Below are 20,595 nucleotides of genomic sequence, written 5' to 3'. Positions count from 1 at the left end.
CCCAGCCCTGAGGTGCCACCACTTACTGTCCCCGGTATCACACTCTCCTGGCTACCCGAGCCTGTCCCTGCCTGTGGGGTGCCTCTGCCGAGGGTGTCCTGCGCTCCAGAGCGGGGCCTCTCCTTGCAATCCCACCCCCCTCTGCCCCCTTCTTCCAAACCCCGGCTGGGCTGGTGCTGGGGTGTGTGGTGTGCTCACTCCCAGCACTTGCCCTCATGCTGGCTGCAGGCGTGTGCAGCTGCTCCTGGCTTTCCTGGGGGCTTGCGTCCCTGCTGCAGGAGGGCAGGTCCCAAGGAGCAGGGCTCTCAGTGGCTGGGGTCTCTGACTCTCACCTTGCTGCGGGGGGGACCCTTGTGTGTCGCCAAGCCCGTTCTCTGCTGCCCAGAGCAGGCCTGCCAGCCCAGAGCTGCACAGAGAATACCCTGCATGTGTGCAAGGCTCTCTCCTCTGCCCCTGAAATGCGGCTGCTTCTGGGGTGGGACATAGCCTCTGTCCCAGCTCTGCATTGCTGCAGCACAGGGTTTGCGGGGGGCGAGGTGGTAAATGCAGGGCGTGTGTGTGCCCCCAGGACAGCACGGCTCGGGCTTCTGCCAGGCAGGTAGCTTGCTCCAGCCCTGGCCAGAGGTGGGCGGAGGAGCGTGTGGCTCTGGCAGGGAAGAGCTGTGATCCCACCTCTCCCAGGGAGCTGCTGCCAGGCCCTCCCCGGCCCCACACCCTGATCCACATTTAGCTGGTGTGTCTGATTCCACCTGCCAGTCCGGTCTGGCAGCTGGCTGTGTTCAGACCCCCTTGGCCCCACCGGGCCCTCTGAGCAGCTACAGCCCAGCAGCCCCAGAGACTGCTCTGGAGGGGAGAGGGCTGCTGCCACTTGCTTCCTGACAGCGGGGTCTAGGGTGAAGGTGATCTTGGTGCTGATGGGGTTAACAGCCTGGGGATTTAACTGCAAGGCTCTGCTCCCCCCAGGGTGGAGGTCCCGGGGGTGGGGTTGGGGGGAGCCGGGAGCTGTCCTGGGAAGAGGGGTTGAAAACCGCGTGGCCCGTCTGCGTCGGGCGTCTGTGCTCTTGGCAACAGGCTCCGGCTGCTGCTGGCACTGGAAGAGACATATTTGCTCCATGAGCTCATGCAGTTTGCGAGCGCTGTAGCTTGCAGCCCTTGGTGCTGATGAAGCTGGCATGCAGGTCGCTGCAGGCAGAGCGCCCGGGCCTGGCCCACTCCCCTCTCAGGGTATCTAGCGTCGTACGGCGCAGGGGATACCCCTGAGCTGAGCCTGCCCACCTCCCGCACCTGTTGCTGGCAGGCTGCCGCAGGCCACCCCGCTGGTGCAGGCCACGCTGGGAAGCCACTGGGGTGCCCCCTGAGGAGGCCAGACCTGCTTGGAGGGGGGCTTGCGGGCTGGGGCAGCTCCAGGGGCTTGTGGGCACTGCACTCGGGGAGCCAGCCCCTTTTGGGGCTGCGGGACTGGCAGGCTTTTGGCACCAGCTGTCCACCAGAGCGAGCGGCAGGGAAGAGACTGTGGAGGGAGGGGGGCACCCTGCCAGGAATGGGCCAGTTTGCCCTGCTGGGCTTCCCCTGCAGAGAGCCTGGTTGGGCCCAGCCTGTGCCTGCCTGGGGCAGGGCAGGGTCTGCCCGTCTGGTGGTAGGAGCCCGGGGATGTCCCGGCTGCGTTAACCCATCGCTGTGTGCTGCAGGCGAGCTGCCTGCCCCCCACCCTCACGGGTCTGGTGGCACCATCTGCTCGCTCCGACCCCTCCTCCCTTGGCATCTGTCTCTCGAGGCCTGGCTGCCCACTGGGGGGAGCCGGACCCCCCCACCCCCTGCTGAAATCAGAGCTGGGAGCAGGCGGCATGTCCAGCAACGCCTCTGCCCCCATCCCCAGGGCCTGGTGGTCATCTGCAGCGGGGCGGGGGGTTGCTCCGAGCGCTGTGCTGGACTGCTGGGAGAGCCAGTGGTCAGCACAGCCCCCAGGGAGGAGGGGGTGTGAGCCCGGGCTGCATGGCACAACGCCCTGTCCCTTTCCTGGGGGAGAAGGGCTTTCCTGGCCCTGCTTTGCCTTCCCATAGGCTGTTCCCAACTAGGCTGCAGCACCGTGGGCTCTCCTAGGCCCCTGCCACCCCCCACTCCACCCTTCCCAAGGTGGCCACGTCAAAGGCACCTCTAGGCCTGAGACAACGAGCCCAAAATCCGCTACAGGCTCTTTGTAGTTGCCGCCTGGCCTGGGGTGGGAGTGGGGGTCTCAGTGCCAGTTCCTCCCGGGTTAGGGATGGGATTGAAACCGCCCCCCCGAGATTCTCCTGCAAGTGTGACTCAGGTCCTGGGGCTCAGAGAAAACCAGCCTCTCCTCGGCTGCTGCCGCAATTTGCGAACAGCCCCTTGCTGCGTTGTTGCAGGGAGGGGAACGGCCAGATGCAATGGTGGGCAAGCCAACCCAGCCCTGCCTAGATTCCTGCAGAAGACGGGGAGGGGGGCTAGAAATCGAGGGCACAAATTAATGGTGGTGTCTGGGCTCATTCTGTGCGGCTGAGAGGCATTTGATTGGTGTGTGTGAGCAGCAGTGCCCGGCAACCCCGGTCTGATCAGATAGTACCTAGGCTGACGAGTCCCACCTGAAGGATCCCAGCGTCCTCGGCCTGGCCCCGTGAACTGTCTGTTTTCGTAACCCCAGCATCGCGATTGCGACATCTCCGTTGCTTCGCCAGGGAGACCTGGGTTTGCCAGCGGCAGATGAAACCGACAGGCTGATGGTAGCACAGTGCCCGTTGTTTGAACCAAATCCACCGAGCGCCAACCCGGTCAGATGGTTTCGCTCCTAAAACAAGCTGTAATTTGCCTAAAAATACACCCCAGCAAAGAGGAGAGCTGATCTTGTGATGACAGCACAGGACGGGAATCGGGCAGCCGCTGCAGCTTGGGGCAAGGGGCCCGGCCTCCGTGTCCCTGGCGAGGGGGTGGGCCTGAGCCCACTGCCTGTGAATGGTGACTGTGAAAGTTTGGGATGCCCTGATGGAAGGGGAAGGGCAGAACAAGGCAGTTTCTTTGGAGGCAGGTCTGACTGTTCCCCGAGCTCAGTGGGCGTGGAGCCAGGCTTGTGGTGTGAGCGATCCCTGCGAGAGCTCTGATAAAGTGTGAGCGATCCCTGCGTGAGCTCTGATAAACCTCCCGGTGCCACGGCCTCTGCACCAGCAGAGTGGGGATGGGACGTGTGATCCCTTGAGCATGCCAAGAAGCAGCTTGGTGTCTCTCTGCCCCCACCCACCCCCAGGCCTCCTGCCCCCTGTGGGTCTCTCCACTGTTCTCGGAGGCCCGAAAGCAGCGCTCCGAGTTCATCCCACCCTCCTGGGAGCTTAGAAGGGACGCTGCTCTTTAAACGGTTGGTGCTCCGGGCATGCCGACAAAAGACGCTGGTGATCAGGACACACGAGGGCCCTCGCCCAACGTCCATCCTGCTCCCTAGACAGGGGTGCCACAGCTGTGCCAGCCAATGTCTGGGGCAGGGGGGGCCACCGGAAGGCCTGCTGGCAAACGGCTGGTTCCAGTGGGTGTTGGATTTCACTGGCAGCGGAGGCTGGAGAGGGACCACTCGCGATGGCGTTTCTCCCCGTCGTGTCCTTGGAGCGGCCTGTCAGGGCACGGTCACAGTGCTCAGTCCCGGCTCAGGCCCCACGTCCCCGCCGTGGGGCGCAGCAGGTGGGCGAGACGCAGGGGGCGATGGCTCTGCTGCACTCGGTGCTTGTTCTGCCTCCGAGGGAGCCCCGTGTTCGGGTCTGGGGAAGTCGTGGACGAACTGGAGAGGGCCCAAAGGAGAGCGAGGGAGGCGATCAGCAAGCCTGGCCTGCAGGGACCGCTGGGGAGAAGTCAGCGTGTTAGTCAAGAAGAGGAGCCTGAGAGGGGGCTCGGATCTATTCAGGACTGTGAATGGCACAGGGGTCGGACCAGCTGTACGCCCCAGCCAGTGCCGGTCGCAGCGGTGATGGGTGAGTGGCAGGGAAGGGGGCATAGTAGGAGCTGGGAGCATCGTGGCTGGCTGGACCAGGTACCAGGGAAGAGGTGGCCTCTCCCACAGGCGGCAGAAACGCCACCAGGCACGGATAGCATTGCTGGTTGTGGCTGGAGGGCTTCCTGCAGGTTCTGTCGCATGCCGCGCTCTCTGGCTGAAGTTTAATCTCGGTCCTGGTGAGGCCTGGGCAGTCCTGGGGCCCCGGCACCCCCAGGAGGCAGGCTCTGCAGTCAGACTTGCTGCTCTGCAGCAGGTGGCGTAATGCGGGCATGGGGAGGCGAAGCCTTCCCCGACCTGGCTGCTGCTCCCTGCCGTGGCCAAGCCGTGACAGGGCTCGGGGTGCCTCCTGCGGCCCGCTTGGGCATCTTGGCTGAGCCAGCTGAGGTTTGTGGTGCTTGGGGCTTCTCTGGCCCTGGCGGACTGGAGAGGGAGGAGGCAGGGGCCAGGCTCCAACCCCAGGGGTTCACACGTCCCCTTGGTCAGCCCGGGGCATTGGGCTGGGTGACCTCTTCCCGCCCCATGGAGCCGTCATTCTCTAATGTAGTGGCCCAGAAGGATGTACCCCCCCCCCCCCCCGGAGGCCTGGGCCAGCCTTGCAGCCCCTGACGCGTTTGGGGGTTGGAGCCCAAGGGAAGGTGTGTTCCGGGCCCCAGCTGACGTGTGGCTCTGTCGGGTCTGGCTGTGCCGGAAAGGCTGGTTCTGGTACATTCCCAGGACTGGCTCTATGGGGAGGGGACGGGACGGGACCCTTCAGCACCACAGCAGGTTTCTCTGGCGAACGCTGCCCGGAGAGGGAGGGAGGGATGGATGGATGGATGCATTGTGGACATAAGGGTGGAGGTCTGCAAATAAACAGCTACATTCAAACGTCTTGGCTGGCACCAAAATCCACTGCTCCCATCTCGCCCCCTCACCCCCGCCTTCTTCTCCAGCCGTGGGCAAGATTTATTTCTCTTTCAAAGGGAACATGCAGCTATCACCCCAGGGCCCATCTTCTGGTGGAAAATCCTGGCCAGCTGGGTTGTGGGAGGGGAGCCTGGCCTGGAAACATCTCTGCGGTGAGATTCTCCCCAGTACTGAGCTCTGACTCGCGCGTGGGTGCTTACGCTTTCGCCTGCCTGAGTGGAGATCTGTTCAATCAGTATTTTAAGGCTTGTGTTGCTCGTGGCTGGGCGGGTGGGGGTGCGGAGCTTTGGCTAACACAGAGAGGCCTCCCTCAAGCTAAGGCAGTAGCGAGGGGCCCATGGTTCTGGGGACCTCTGGGCGGCATGGGGTTCTGGACCTCTTCCCTACTTCAGCCATGGCCCAGCACCTCAGCCAGGGTGCTGTGGTTGGAGCCGGTGCAATGGTCTGGGGTCTGAGAAGGGCAGATCTGGGGCCGGTATTGGGGGGGGCATGTCGGAAATGGAGGGCAGAGGGGGCCTGGCTGAGATGGGGGTGGGGTGGGGCTGTGGGGGTCCAATAGAGATTCCGTGTTGTGGCACAAACTAAGCGGTGCTAAGGACCAGGCTTGGAAACCCCATGGTGATGGGCTGAGACAGTCCGAGCCACCCCTCAGCTCCCACGCTGGAAGGGCTCTTGCTGACTGGGGGTCTGGAGCTCTCTGAAGGGGCATGAACCCCCTCCCCCTGTGCCTAGGAATGCAGTCAGGCATACGGGGAGCTGGACATGGTCTAGTGGCCTGACGACAGAGCTGGGAGCCGGGAACGCCAGGGCTGTACTGTGTACAACTGTGTAGCTTTGGCATATCACATTGCCCCAGGGCTGCCTGGGAGCTTCCAGCCTTCCCACGCTGCCCAGCAGGGACACTCCACCTCATGGAAGCAGTGGGGCTGGGCCTGTGCCTTGGAGACTCCAGACTCACCAGCCTTAGTGCTGTAGCTAAAGGGAGAGGTGCTGTGTGCAGTACAGGGGACATGACACACAGCCAGACAGGTCTTAATTTGCCCAATAGGTGGCAGTGGTGCACATACGATGCCTCGGGCGTTGCTGGATGTTTTTTCGGGAGGCTGTTTCTAGTCTCCTCCAAAAACTGAGGGCCCTTCGCTCGGTTTTGTCCTGTACCCCACACCTTGAAACCCCCTGATGCTGGGTGTTGCGGTGCCCCCCCCGCTTCCCATGGAGTACGTGGGGGTGAATCCCCACTTTCAGGGGCAGAGCTGGCACTCTTCTGTGCGGTGGGCAGAGGTCAGAGCTTGTCAGCCCACGGTTGCTGCCCCCAGGAAGGAGGAGCAGGCCCAGGCTTGGATGCTGTGTGGGACTGGGGAGGGTTCCCCAGGAGGGGGCCTCCTGGGCCCGTGCTTGGCTCCAGGGACGCGCAGTGAAGAGCTCTGCTGGAGGTTGGGGGTTCCCCACAGCGTGTGGGCCTGTTCCACAAGCCGCTCCCTGCAGCCCCCAGGACGGCCTAGATTCCTAACCTGCCTCCCTTTCCCTCTCCGCACAGCATGCGTGTTCCGGTTCAACGCCCTCTCGCTCGTGTACCTGCTCTACCTGCTGCTGCTGCCGTGGTTCCTGGGCCCCAGCGAGCACACCATCAGAGGTAAGGGCTGGCACGGGCGGGGCACGAGCCCGCGTGGTTTGCTCTCTCCCCGCCCCCGCCCTTCTGTGCTGCGCTTGGGGGGGCGCCGTGCTGCCCTCTCGAGCTCTGGGTGAAGACCCAGTTGCAGTCACGGGGTGGCTGCTGTGCTTCCCAGGGGCGCCGCTGTGAGCGTTTGCACTCTCGGGTGGGGCCGCCGGCCTGGTGCTGCAGGGTGTTCCTGTTCTGGAGACAGGCCAGTAGAGCCTTCCTGTTGCAGAGCAGCCCCCCTACCTCCGCGGCACGTCCCGGGTTTTAGCCGGAACTGTCTCTCCGCTGCTGTGGTGTTCTCCCCTGGAAAGCCAAGCTGGAGCTGGGGGGTGCTGGCATGCTCAGTGGGTAGAGCAGGTGACAGGGTGTCAGCCAGCCTGGTTCTGCCACTGTCTAGCCAGGGGTGCACCCCATCCTGAAACTGGGCCTCAGCCTTCCCAGCTGTAGAATGGGTGAGAAGGAAACTCCTCCTCTGTCTAATACTCTGGGAGGTGCACCCAAGAAAAACACCCCTCCGTGCCAGGTATTGCAGGAGACTAGCCCACCTCTCATTTGTCCCCGGGCTGCACACCCTGCCCGCTGAGAACTTCCCAGCAATAGCAGGCAGAGAGCCCAGGGCTCTGCCCCTGGAGCTCCAGGAGAATCTCCCTTAGCTGCTAGCAGTATTGAGTCTGTGACCCACAGTTGAGCAGTTCTGAGTCCACGCAGCAGAGGCCAGTAGTGCATACCTGTCTATTCACAGCGGCCTTATTCATCCGCATTCCTGTCTAGCGGCGAGTGGAATAAGGGCCACGAGGCAGTTCAGACAAGGCCTGGAGGTAGTCTCCCTGTCTCCTCAGCACAGCCCCTGTGTGCTCATCCTGTGGGGCTTGCCCCCAGGGCCATCTGGTCTGACGTGTGGCGTGTGACAGCAGCCTGCCCCAGAGGGAGGGAGAGCTCAGCCCTAGGCAGGCGTGGGATAATTTTCCCCCGCGTTCTGTCTTGCCTGGGCTCTACTAGGGAGCGATTGGGCTTACGCCCTGAACCAGGAGCCTTAATACCCTGGCCGGAGCTTTGACCGTTTGTAGAATAGATATTCTAGTGTCACAGAGCATGGGGGGTGCTGTTCTCTCCGCAGGGAGAACGGGAGGTGACGGGCAACAGGGACACAGCGTAGAACAGACTTGTCAGCACAGGAACCAGAAGCCGTCAGGACAATCCAGCTGGGGGAGAGGGGCCCAGAGGGGTCCCCGAGCTGGGCCCTGGTCCTCCTTCCTCCCTCTCCAGCCAGCCCAGACTGCCCCACTCACCAGCCCAGGTCCAATTCCAACCAGCCAGGCCCCTCCTCCGCCTCTGTCTCGTGTTTCCTGGGGAAGAAAGGGGTTGCCTGGGTTACAAAGGCCAATGGACCCCAATTGCCTACGTGTGAGAAATCAAACTCCCATCACCACTGTGCACTGATGCTGGGCCTGGGGAAACTGAGGCACCCACCTGGTGTTACCACAGGACAGCAGGAAACACACACAACCCAATCAGGGGGATAAAACCCTCCCCGCCCCCCCTGGCCTTTGCCACATGCAGCTCTCCAGAGCAATGTCAGCCCTTGGCTGAATGTTGCTAACTCCTGGCCTTGGTGATGTCCTGGGGCAGCGAGTTCCTCAGTCTGGTTCGCACAGGAGCGTTTTCTGCCTTTGGTTCAGAGTTTTCCCACTTGGAATTTCTTCCTGTCCCCTTGTCCCAGTGTGCCAGGCGCCCCTCCCGCCGCCCTCTACTCGCCTCCCATTCTCTGCGCGGGCGTTGTCACTGGGCCGGCGGTGGGACTGGCTGCTCGCTGGAGCAGGGCCGATTCTGAAGGAGACACCGGGAACGGCCGGGCGGGGCGAAGACATGGGGAGGGCGTGTGATGGGTGAGTGGAGCTCTGAGATTATCTGGCACTGTGGAATGGGGGCAGCATGGCTGGGATTCTCCCAGGTGCTGCAGCTCGGCGGCTGGCCTGCCCTGGCCGCACCCCACGGCCTGGAAGGGAGGTTTGCAGGACGTTGGTTGCTGATGTTAACCACCCTTGCGGGGTGAGGCTGCTGTGGCTTGGCAGGCTGCGTGCTCACCTCTGATTTGTGAGGCGTAAGCCCTGGGACCTCTGCCTTTTGCTGGTGCAGCCCAGGGGAGGCTGTAGTGACGGCAGCTGGCTGATTGTCCTGTCTACTCTGCCTCTTCTGCAGGGCCTTAAGGGAGGTGTGAAGTACCAGGCATGTCCTGCCTGTGCGCTGTCATCCTCCAGCTCCCAGGTGGGAAAGGCTCTGCACCTGACGCTGGGGGTGCGAAATCTTGCCTCTTTCCCCTGCCTTGCCCGCAGCCTGACTAGGTGGCATTTCAGGGGAGATGCTGCTGCATTGGCTCGGTCTGCTCCCGGGGGGCCGTGGCAGGCCGCCGGCTGTCATGGGGTGTGCAGAGCCGGGGGACCGCGAGGGAATCCGCTGCCCTTTTCTCTCCGCGTCAGTGGTGTATCCCAGCGCGGCCTGGCGATAACCCCTCTCTGCGTGACACATGCAGCATCCCGCTCTGGAGCCCTGCGTGCCAGAGAAACATCAGCAGCCAGAGCCTGCTCGGAGAGGGTGTAATGGAGTGGGGGGGGTGCATGTGTGAGTCAGGCTGGATGTCTGAGGCAAGCAGCAGCTCCCAGTGGCTAAGGATGACCCTGGGGCTACAACTGGCAGGTGACACCTCTGCCTGAACAAAGAGCAGGGAGGAGCTGAGAGGGGTTTGAATCGGGGGCGGCAGTTAGAGGCTAGGAAAAGGGAGAGCTGGAAGGCAGCCAGCCTGAGGAGGGGGAAGCTACACCCCAGAGGGGCACCCCTCGGGGTCTTCTCCCCAGGACGGGTTGGAAGGACGGTCTCTGGCTGCTATGCTGTTGCTTCTGTGAGAAACTGGGCATCTGTTGCCTAATAAACCTGCTGTTGTACCTGCTGAGTGAGAGTCTCTCCTGCCAGCGGACGGGGTGCAGTGCAGGGGGACCCCTGAACCCCATCACAGAGGGCCCCCAGCTCTGGACCTAACTGGGGAGTCAGGGGAAATCCAGCAGCACCTGGCCTCCAGCAGCTCCGGGAGGGGCTGCTCAGGCTCCCCGGGGTGGGCAGCGGGACAGCAGTGGGCCGGGCCCCCCGGCAGGGCTGGGGAAGGGGTGCTTGTAAAGAGAGGTTATATCACTGCAGGCCGCCTGCCTGGAAGAGCCCTGCGCTAGCCCCAGGGACAGCTCAGGTGACCCCACCACCGCTCATTGTGCCAGCTCCAATTTGGTGACACCAGTACAAGCGGTTGCTGCCTGGGATGTCCAGGAGCTCCTCCCACCAGTGAATTGTTGCAGGCCAGCACGTGCGGCTTCCCCAGGCCCAGCAGCCGCACGCCTGCCCGGGCGCCGATCTCTCTGCCGCCCGGGAGCGGGGTCAGCCGATGTGCTGAGCCCAGCTGTGCTTCTCAGCACTTTGTCTCCACACTGGCAGCACCTGGCCCAGCCGTTTGGCATACGTAGTGGCGGGGGGGGCAGTCCAGACCCAGACTCCAGGGGCCCTGGGCATGCGGCCGCAGGGCTGGGGCGGTGGGGGGCTGGGACCCCAGCAGCTGGTGGAGCAGGGCGGGTAGCTCCTAGGCCGCGAGGCCAGGGTTTCTGGCCCCGTGGGGTTATTTTTAGGGCGAGGGGGGCGTGACCCGTTCTAAAGTGGGCACATTCTCTCCTTCCTCTGTGGTTTCCCCCAGGCCGGGCAGCTCGGTGACTCTAGTCTCCTCGTGGCTCCCGGGCGGTAGCACGCTGTTAATTATAGCCCGGCCCGGCTATGAATAGGCCCCTTCCAAACCCCAGGCTTATTAACCAGAAACCTCAGAGACAAGCTGCGTCCCTCCAGCAGGGAGGGGGGTGCTGTGAGTCAGCCCCTGGCTTGCCGTGGGGGCCGCTGGACCATGGGGGTGCGGGCAGCTGCCCAGTTCCTCTGCCTGGGCCACATGAGGGGTCACAGCAGCTGCAGAAAAACTGTTCAGCCTGTCCTGGGGGCTTCCGTGGCTGGGCACAGGTGGGCATGCGGTGGCCCTGCCAACCGGCTGCAGCCAAGGCGTGAGGGCGATGCAGTGGGCGGCGCTCTGGGGGGGTGGGGAGCGGGGCTCCCCTCCTCTGAGCGCCTGTGCAGCTGGCCCCCAGGACCGCCCGCCCCCATCAACAATTAAAAGATCCATAATCAGAGCTGGCCTCCTGCGTGCACCACCACTAAAAGCATCTGCCCTTGAATATTTCATGGGCTTTCGCGCCATCTGAACCCGGCTCCCTCCAGCGAGCCGCAGAACAGGCTTACAGTAAAACCTGTCGTTGGACGGGCCAGGCTGCTCTCTCCCCGCCCATCCCCACGCCACATGAGCTGCAGGATCTGTCTCTGCAGCTGGGAGAGGAGAATGTGTCCCGTCCCCCCCGGCCTGGCACCTGGGGTTTACGAGGCATGTGAGCGCTCGGGGGCTTTGCAGCAGCTGGTGGAAGATTTGACTGGGGTTTTTAGCAGGGGCTGTAGGTTTTTGGCTCCCCGTGTGGCTCGCGACTGGAAAATTCCACGCTGGCCTGAGCCCGGGCCACAGCCTGCGGGGAAGGTGGGTGGGGTCCCTGGCAGGCCGGGGGGAGCCCAGCTGGCTTTCATTGCTGCAGGCCCCAGGCGGGGGAAGTGCTTTGATGGCAGGGGGGTGAGGATGGGTCCTGGGTCCCCACTGAGCCAGGACCTGAGGGGCTGGGGGGTCATCGAGGCAAGAGGGCGGGACCTGAGGCTGCCAGATGGGGGGGACTTTGTCTGGTTCACCTCTTCCAGGGACTCGGCAGCTGCTTTCCCAGGTGCCCCCAGCTGCCAGGCAGCGACTACCGCCCTGGCAGGATTGCACCATCTCTGCAGAGCCGGGAGTTTCCATGTCTGGCTGCCTGTCACTGGGGCCAGCGGCTGCCCCGGGTAACACGCCTGCTGTTTGGGGCCGTGTGTTCCTGGGAGGGACCAAGGGCCATCTTAGGGCTCTGGCTTGGTGAGAGGAGCCCTGGGCTGTGACCTGGCCCTAATTCTCACCCCGTCTGACCCGTGCCTCAGTTTCCCCATCTGTACCAGAGGGGCAGCAGTGCGACCAGGCGTGCCAAGGTTCACGCCTGAGCCCTGGCAGAGCCTTGTGTCAATGCAGCGGGGCAGTGGGAGGCTGCTATGGCTGGGGGACAGCTGGCAGCTTTCCCTAATCGTTCCTGCTCTGGGCGCCCGCTGCCAGCTGGGTGGAACCAGAGGGGCCTGTGCCGGGTGGTGTCCTGAGCCCTTTTTATCGGGAGCAGAGAGGAAAAGCCCCACCCTGCAATCCATGGGGTGGGTATCTAATCCCCAGCACACCACACCCAGCATGAGGCTGGCCAAGGATGGCCGGGCTCTTGCTTCACGGGAGGGTGGAGCCATGGGTGCCCAGGGCCTGGGGAAATCTCGTTCTGCTGGCCTGGCTTGGGCACAGCCAGAGCCCTCCAGGCTCCTGTGCGTTTTCAGATTGGGCCCCAGCCGCATGCACGGAGGTCTGGCCCCCTGTTGCTCCCTCCTCCGCCCCATGGGCACTATGGACCCTCCCTGGGGGCTCCTCTCCAGGGGTCTGGTGTCAGCAGCACCTGAGCCACCCCCCGGCTGGCACAAGAGGCAGTGTGGCTCACCTCCTGCAGCAGTTCGCTCCCTCCCCAGCTCTGCGGTGCCCTGGCGCGCTCCGCTTTCCTTTCCCCTCTGCCCCGGGACTGCCAGGCTCCTCCCCTCCCTTCCCAACGCCCTGCCCTGCCATACTGCGGGGAGAAACCCCCGAGGGAGCCGCAGGGCCTTGGCGCTTGGCGGCCTATTGGAAAGTGAGCCCAGGTTGGTGGGTCCTGGTGGGGCAGGGCCCTCTGGTTCCTCCCATCGCCTGCAGGATGCCTGCTGCTGTTCCTGCTGGGCCAGATGGCAGGGGAGGCGTGGAGGAGGCCCTGCCAGGAATGTTCGGAGGCCCCCTTGGGTGCGAGGACGGCCCCGGGCACCCAGCTGGCAGAGCCGGGGGCGGGGGCGGGGGGCACTGGCTGTTCCCCTGGTGGCCAGTTGGAGGAGTTCTGTGAGGGTGGGGAGAGCACCCCACAACAGCAGCTGTTGGGGCGGGAGCTTTGTGCGTTGTTCCCACTCTGGTGCTGTGAAGGGAGCGTGAGATGGGGCAGAGGGACTGGCTGGGATGCCAGCGCAGGGTTGGCTGTGGATGGGGGTGGCGGGGCTGGCCAGGATGCTGATGCTGGCGCTGGGCTGGCCATGGATGGGGCAGTGGGGCTGGCGGTGGCTGGAGGCGGCAGGGCTGGCTGGGATGCCGGTGCGGGGCTGGCTGTGGATGGGGCAGAGGGGCTGTCTGTGGCTGGAGGCATCAGGGCTGGCGTGGGTGGGGCAGTGGGGCTGGCTGTGGATGGGGGCGGCAGGGCTGGCCAGGATGCTGGTGCTGAGCTGGACATGGATGGGGTGCTGGGTGGGCTGGTCGTGGGTGGGGCTGGCTGTGGCTGGAGGCAGCAGGGCTGGCGTGGGTGGGGCAGTTGGGCTGGCTGTGGATGGGGGTGGCAGGGCTGGCCGGGATGCTGGCGCTGGGCTGGACGTGGATGGGGACAGCGGCGTTAACCACTTGGCCACCTGCAGTGCATTGCAAACCCCGCTAGCCTGTGGCAAGACGCAGGCCCTCCAGCAGTGGTTGCTGTTGGAGCTCTTGCCGGGGGTGGCTGTGTGTGCTCAGCAGGTGGTCGCGGACCCGTAAGCAGTTGGCTGCATGTTTCTGGGCGATGCAGTCGGGCGCTCTCTGGCCCTGGCACCCCGCACCTTGCAGGGTGTAGTGGTTGAAGCAGGGGCTAGGACTTGGCGGAATGTGGGGGTCTTATCCCAGCCTTGCCACAGTCTGGCTGCAGAGCCTGGGGCGAGTCACCAGCTTCTGTCACCCTCTGTGCAACAGAAGGATGCTGGGGCCACAACGTAACGTGCCATGGCCGGGCAGGCGATTTTAATAACCAGCCGTTATTTTTCTTCTAGGGCACACGGGCCGTCTCCTGCAAGCGCTCCTGGGAACCAGCATCCTCTTCCTCACTGCACACGTGGTCTTCCAGATATGCCTATACACAGTGCCTGGTCTGGACCAACTGCTGGGCCAGAACTGTGAGTACTCAGATCCCTCCCTGCCTTCCCCCAGCCCCGTTAGTCATGCTCCGACCCAGCCCTGTGACTGGGCCCATGTATCCTGTTGCTCCTTCCGCTAGACTGAGCTCTGTGAGCCAGCCTCTCCCACTGTGTGCGTAGCTGGGACCTCAGCCCCTTTGCCAGCCCCCCAGCGCTCAACTGCGGCTCTTCCCCTGACAGAAGCTGGCCCCAAACCAGCGCTACCTCCCCAGGCTTGGATGCAGCGCTGTCGTTAGGGGCGAGCTGTCCAAGGCCGGGGAGGCTACTGGAGCTTCTTAGGTCCCAGCCGCACGGGCATTCGGCAGGCTGGGTGTCTCTTCCCAGGAGTGGCCTGGAATTGGTAAGGGAGTCCCTCTAGGACTCTGCAGGACCCATCTCTCCTCCCGGCCCCGTTCCCTCCCTATTCTGGGGCAAATATACCTATTCATTGCCTCTCAGTAACAGTAACGGGCTTGGCTCCATTGGGTCCCACGTGTGTCCCGTCCCCTGTTCTCTGCTCCTCTTTGCCTCCCTTACAAAATGTCCCGGCCCCATCCTGCTACCCAGCGGGAGCACTGGCACTTTGTCTTTGGATGGTACTTGGAGGCCCTCCTTGAACAGCATCCTTGGCGGGGCACAGGCTGGCGAGAGGTTGTACTGAAAAGTCCTGCACAGGGTCGTCTCGGGAAAAGGCGAAACGCCCCGTTTATTGGTAATACACGTATAGCAATCAACACTTATCATAGGCATATGCTATGTTAACCTCACACACACACACACACACACACACACACACACACACACCTGTCTTGTTGCTGTGACCGATAATTGCTCCCCTGAACCGCACTGGCCAGGTGAGTTAGATGGGGGCGGGGTGGAGCCCGGCTTCTGCCCATCTGGATCGGTGCTGCAGTGCTGACAAGACAAACCTGGTGTCCCTGTGCAAGACACCTTCCTTTATAGTGTCCTCTCTTGCATGCAGGTTGACACCAGTTAGCCGGCTCAAGCATTTGCATAACCTGGAAGCGCAATCTTACGAACAGCAAGGAAGGGTCCTGTGGCACCTTATAGACTAACAGAAAAGTTTTGAGCATGAGCTTTCGTGAACACAGACTGAAGTGAGTCTGTGCTCACGAAAGCTCATGCTCAAAACTTTTCTGTTAGTCTATAAGGTGCCACAGGACCCTTCCTTGCTGTTCCAGATCCAGACTAACACAGCTACCCCTCCGAATCTTATGAATATGCATTTAGCACTTTCTTCTGGGTGGTGCTTTCAAAGGCAGGCACTTGCTGGTGACTCCCAAGGCCTCCCCATATGTTCAATCTTCTTTCAATAGGCCCACTTCACAGGTTCCGTTGTCCTTCCTCACTGGTCTTGTATCTACCTTCCCCAACCTTTGCAAGCACCTGGAGGTGCTGGTTTCTCGCTGTTCCATTAAATGAAGCCCTCAATTGAAACTCAAAGGGCGTGATCCGTAGTCTATGCAGACTGAAGGATGCCTGCTACTACTACTGTTCACTCAACAGGGCAATCAATTAAGCAATCCAAAAACAAAGGGTGCAGAGAGGTTTTTCTTTACCTTACCTACTTCTAGGAACCAATAGAACTGCACTTCTATAGAACAGGGCTTAATACAATGACTTGATACAATATTTAAAGACTCCAATGAGAAAATAGTTAAAGATGCATCTACAAGGTGAGCCGGGCCGGCATGTGCCTCCGCCCTCCAGTCCCTGCTCTTCCATCTGCTCCCGTGTCCTCTTTGCCTGTGGAGTCTGTTTGGTCTCTGGTGCTGGCCAGGGCCTTTCATCTCTGCCGAGTGGAGTTGGAGGCAGTAGGAAATTGTTTCCCGAACGGAAAGCCAGGCTTGGCTTCCGCCACTTGTTCCGCAGCCTCTCCTGCCCCTGCTGGAACAGCCAGGGGTGAAGGCAGCACACGCCAGTGAGCCGTTCCTAGGCAAGGCAGGAGAAACGTCCCCGCTCCTTGCAAACATTCCTCCTCCCCTCTGGCTGCCCCAGCCCCTCTCCTTCCCCAGCCCCTGCAGGTCTTCAGAGGGAGGTGCGTGCAGTCACCCCTGTCCCCAGAAACCAGCTCCTCCTGGGCCTGCTCTGGGGTCCCTTGGAATGCTCCCAGGATATAGGTGTGAGCTGGGTGTCACCTGACAGTGCTTGGCCAATCCGAGCGCGCCGTTCCCGGAACTCTCAAGGTGAAGGAGATGTACCCGCCCCCCCCCGGCCTGTTCCATTTCAGCCCCGGGGCGGGGTGGAGAGTTGGGACTGCCTGGTACCGCTTTCAGTTTGGCCCGGGCAGCGGGTTGTCAGCCAGCGATGGTCCCGGGCCATCCCATGGTAGCCATCCGGACGGACGGCCTGGGCGAGAGGCGTTCACGCGATCCAGCCGCTGTCTGACGTCAAACGGGAGCAGGGCTTGGCGGGCAGAGACCCTCGCCTGCCGCCACCCTGGCGGGCAGCCCGTTAAACAGCCGGCCGAGCTCTCGGGAAAGAGACCGAGAAATCGTTCCAGCCAGGGGGGCGTGTGAAATCAGAACTAAGGCTTTCCTGCTGGCCTGGGCCCTGGCGCTGGGAAGCCTCTTGGGAAGGGGAAAGCCCCTGGCATGCCAGTCCCTCTGGGGCACAGCTGGACAGGGGGAGGTTCACTGCAGCGTGCTGGAGATGCCGCTGTAGCGGAAGTCTGGTCCGTCGAAGGCCTGGACAGTCAGAGGGCAGCACAAGAACGCTGGGGCAGGGGCACACTTGCCCTGGGCTTAGCTGCACAGGGCTGCGGGCCACAGATGCTGTGGGGGACGGGGCAGCTGTGGTACGCGGGCTCCCTCTGCCCTGCCGCGGCCGGAGCAGCTCCCCACGCATGCTGGTCTGTTCGAGCTGGCTACGCAGCTGCAGAGCACGTGAGCCCTCAGCAGCCCTCCTGGCCCTTGCTCCTGTTCTTGGCACGCTGCCCTCACCCTGATAGGGAGAAGTCCTTTACTAGCTGCCTCCCCAGGAGCAGCTCCACGTTGCTGGAACGGGTAGCAGCCCAGTTCTGGGCTGGCCCATCTGCGCCCCTCCTGGAGAGTAGGGATGCAGATTCCCTGTGCAACGGGGGCCCACTGGCGGTGTGTGAGGCAGGAATCTGAGGTCCCCATTCATCCCTGACGGGTCTCAGCTGCACCAGGTGTGGCCTGTGATCCCGTGTGCCCATTCCCCATTTGCAGGCTGGGAGATCACTACAGCTGCAGGGGTCGGAATGAGGAGGCACAGCTAGGGTCCTGGCCCACTTGGGGTCACAGCATCACCCCCAGAGCCAGGCTGGAAACGCTAGAGTCCAGCCCAGATGCCAGCCTGACTAATTGCGCTTTGCTCCTTGAATTCCCTTCCCCCCGGTCTCAGCTTGATTGAACAGCTTCTTACCCTCTCCTCAGCCCATGCTGTGCGGCTGTTGGACAGTCGCTGCGTTCCACCTCAGAGGTGGCTGCATTTCAGCAGTGGGCAAAGCAACCCCAGCCGGGCTGGCCTGTGAGTGTTTTCAGCTCTTTGGAAGGTGCTGTATGAAGGGGAGACGTAGGGGTCTGACCCGGGAGTTAGTGTGCCAAGCAGAATGGATCGCATTTGCGGAGACCATAATTGGGTGTGCAAACAGGAGGGGGTGGGACTAGCTGTCCCTGTGCCGTAACGTTGCACAGATTTGCTCATGCGGTTTTGCACACTTGGGCCTGGGGCTCCAGGCCTGCACTGGCCGCACTGTTACTTTAAGTGAAACATTCTGGTTTCGAGCCATTTGGTTAGTCAGGGCTGAGCAGAGCAGTTCCCACAGGCAGCCCTCTGCTGCGTATCAGGCTCTGCTGGCCCTGCTCAGCCACTCTGCACCTGCTGGACTTGGGAGTGTCTAGTCGTGGCCTTGCCAGGCTAATTCCCTCTCCGTTTGCTTCCCCGCAGGCAGCACATGGGAAACGCTCGCCCGGCACATTGGGGTCACCAGGTAAGGGCAGATCTCTGCATCGCTGGGCTGTGACAGGTGCAGCCCCATGCATGCTCTGCTGGGAGGGGCCGCCATAGGGAGCCCGGCCACTGCTGTGATTAGGGGTTGGCTGGCCGTGCCCTGGGCCCTGAAACTGATCATGGGGGGCAGGCTCAGAAAACTGCTCCCCCTCCTATGGGAGTGTCTCAGAATTGGGTGTCACCCCTTGTCACGGAGTGAGGGGTCTCCAGGCCCTGCCCCCCCGCCACCCGCAGGCGGAGGCGACTCTCGCTCGGCAGGAGAACAGGAGGTGACAGGTGACAAGGACACGGCGTAGAACAGACTTGTCAGCACAGGAACCAGAAGCCGTCAGTACAATCCAGCTGGGGGAGAGGGGCCCAGAGGGGTCCCCGAGCCGGTCCCTGGTCCTCCTTCCTCCCTCTCCAGCCAGCCCAGACTGCCCCACTCACCAGCCCAGTTCCAATTCCAACCCGCCAGGCCCCTCCTCCGCCTCTGTCCTGTGTCCCGGGGAAGAAAGGGGTCACCTGGTTGCCTGGGTTACAAAGGGCCTGGAGGCCCATTGCCTACGTGTGAGAGGTCATCACACTGAAATTCCCACCACCGCTGTGCCTGGGGAAACTGAGGCACCCAGGACAGTAGGAAGCACGTGTAACCCACCCAGGGGAATAAAACCCTCACCCCTGCAGCTCATCACACCCTTCCTGGGAAGCAGCGTACGGGGGGCACAGACCAGGCTGGAGGGAGCGTCCGTGTGCTCCAGCGGGGCGCTGCAGTGACCTCAGGCCTTTTGCTGCAGCGCTGGCCCCGGGGGAAGGTGGAGCAGGTGTCTGTTCTGGTGATCGCTCCCTCCTCGGCTATCAGCTTGCGGGGGGGGGGGGGCTGTCTCGCCCGGGGCAAACCCGAGGGAGCTGTGAGGTGTGGCAGGTGCAGCAGCAAGCCTGGCTGAGCCAGTTGGCTCCCTCCCCTTCCCCCGCGGCCGGGGGTCTGGGTGTAAAACGGCACCGTGCGAGGGGCTGGTGTGTTTCACTCCCCCTCCTCCCCGCAGGCTGGACCTAAACGACATCCCCAGCTCTGTGCGCCTGGTGGCTCCCGACGTGGGGATCCTGCTGGTCTCTGCTGTCTGCCTGGGCCTGGGCCGCAGCCTCGTGCCCCAGGGCAGCGCCGCCGGGCGTGGCCGGAGGCTGGCATCGCTCGAGCCCTGTGATCAGGTGAGAGGCAGCCGCTGGCGCTGGGCTGCTCTGCAGGCGGAGGTTGCCGGGCCTGAGGGATGGGCTGCAGGCCTCAGCCGGGCCCCTGCCCAGTGGTGGGAGGGAGCTGGTGAAGCTGCGCTCTCCCTGGGCAGTGCCCAGTCGCTCAGCAGGAGCCAGGGAGGATGCAGTGGGGGAAGGTCTCCCGGCCAGGCCCCACCGGCCCAAGGATGATGGGCATTGGTCCCCAGGTGCTGGGTGGTTCCTTTCCTTGCCGGCCACTGCCCTGCCCTTTCCAGATCCCCAGCCCAGCCAGCAGGATGGATTACAGGGGTGCAGGCTTGTCCTGCCAGCCTCTGGTGAAGGGAACGGGGCACCACCCACCTCCGGAGCCCAGCCCCTCAGCTGAAACACTGCCGCAGCTCAGCGACGCCCTTTGCAGTGGCGGAGGGAAGCCATCCCGCTTGGGGCTTGTTTCTGCGGCGCTCGCTCTGGGATGGAAGGCGATAGCGCGCTGGAAAACGATCTCCCCATTGTACCGTCCCGCCCCTTTAATCCCCCTCCTGCCAGTGCGGCCCACTGGGTATCGCTGAGCCTGGGAGCCCCCTGTCTTCCTGGGGCTTCGGGCCCTGGCGTGGAAGTGTCCAAGCCTGCCTGCGGCCAGCCCACTGCTCAGCATGCCCCGGCCAAGCTGCGCTGCCTCACGGGCTTTGCAAATGCGAGTTCACTGGGGCAGCTGCGGCGGGAGCTGCTTGGGAAGCGCGGCTGGGCCAGGAGGCCCCAGAGGCCACTTGTGGAACAGATGTGCTAATGGGATTAGCCAGGCCAGGAGCCTGCCCTCCTGGGAGCTGGCGTCCTGGCACAGCTGGCAACGCTGCCTCCTGGGAGGTCCTTCGCTCTGCTGCCCCAGCACGCACAAGGGCACAGATCCTGGGCCCTGCCCCACCTGAGCCCCAGAGCATGTGGATTCTCAGAGGCTGCAGGCAAAGGATGGGCCTGTTCCAGATTGCAGCAGGAGCCCCCTGCAAGGGAAGGGCTCTTCCACTCTGGGCCTGGGATGGGCTGAGGTGCGGCCTCTGGTGGGGCAGGTGGGCCTGTCCTGCCCTGAGCCCAGGCTGCACTGCAGCTCCTCCACGAGCCAGCGTTGCCTGCCTGTGACTGAGCCACTGGTGTTCTCACGCTGGCCAGGGCAGCTGTGCTGATTGCCAACTGCAGCCTGGCATGGCCTGGCCGTGTGCTAAAAAGGGGCTGTGGAGGAAGGCTACCTGCGTGCTGGGTTGCCAGAGGGGAGGCAGCTGGGCCCAGTGAACGGGGCCTGAGGCTGCAGCTCCGGAGAGAAGGATTCTGCTCTTAGCTCTGCCACTGCCTCTGTCAGCTGGGGCAAGTTGTGCCTCAGTTTCCCTCTGTGGGATAGGAGGCTTGGGCGCCCTGGTTCCCGATGGACGGGGGCAGGAGTTTTCTCGGGGGGGTGCGTTTCTGGGGACGGGACGTCAGCTGGGGCTGAAGCTGAGGATTGGAACCCTGGTTTCAGTTCCCAGCTCTGGCATTGCTGCCACCTTGGGCCCGGCCTGCCCCACGCTGTGCCCGTTTCCCCAGGGGTCCGAGGGCTTGCTGCGGCAGGGAGCCCAGAGCGGCTTAGTTCTGCCTGTTTGTAAAGCGCCCCAGGCAGACAGACTGCTCTGATTCCCTCGGCCCCACTGAGCAGAGTCAT

General features: G+C 63.1%; 1 protein-coding gene across 4 annotated transcripts in view; it reads left to right on the top strand.

Annotated features, from left to right (window-relative positions):
- The window catches only part of PIEZO1 (piezo type mechanosensitive ion channel component 1 (Er blood group)), an 89,709-nt gene that overhangs the window by 24,207 nt on the left and 44,907 nt on the right, over positions 1-20,595 (top strand). For 3 of the 4 annotated variants that reach the window (XM_075009164.1, XM_075009163.1, XM_075009162.1), the window contains exons 1-5: positions 3,921-3,971; positions 6,438-6,533; positions 13,599-13,721; positions 17,655-17,697; positions 18,743-18,905. In XM_075009164.1, the coding sequence (XP_074865265.1) occupies positions 3,968-3,971; positions 6,438-6,533; positions 13,599-13,721; positions 17,655-17,697; positions 18,743-18,905 (429 nt within the window). In that variant the 5' untranslated portion in view covers positions 3,921-3,967. Of the gene's footprint in view, positions 1-3,920; positions 3,972-6,437; positions 6,534-13,598; positions 13,722-17,654; positions 17,698-18,742; positions 18,906-20,595 lie in introns of those variants that run through there. The other variant, XM_075009165.1, reaches the window with a different exon arrangement.

This window comes from Carettochelys insculpta, chromosome 14 (genome assembly GCF_033958435.1).
Source record: "Carettochelys insculpta isolate YL-2023 chromosome 14, ASM3395843v1, whole genome shotgun sequence".
Taxonomy (NCBI): Eukaryota; Metazoa; Chordata; order Testudines; family Carettochelyidae; genus Carettochelys; species Carettochelys insculpta.
Note: the sequence above shows the minus strand (reverse complement) of the source record. Positions and strands in the feature narration are given on the sequence as shown.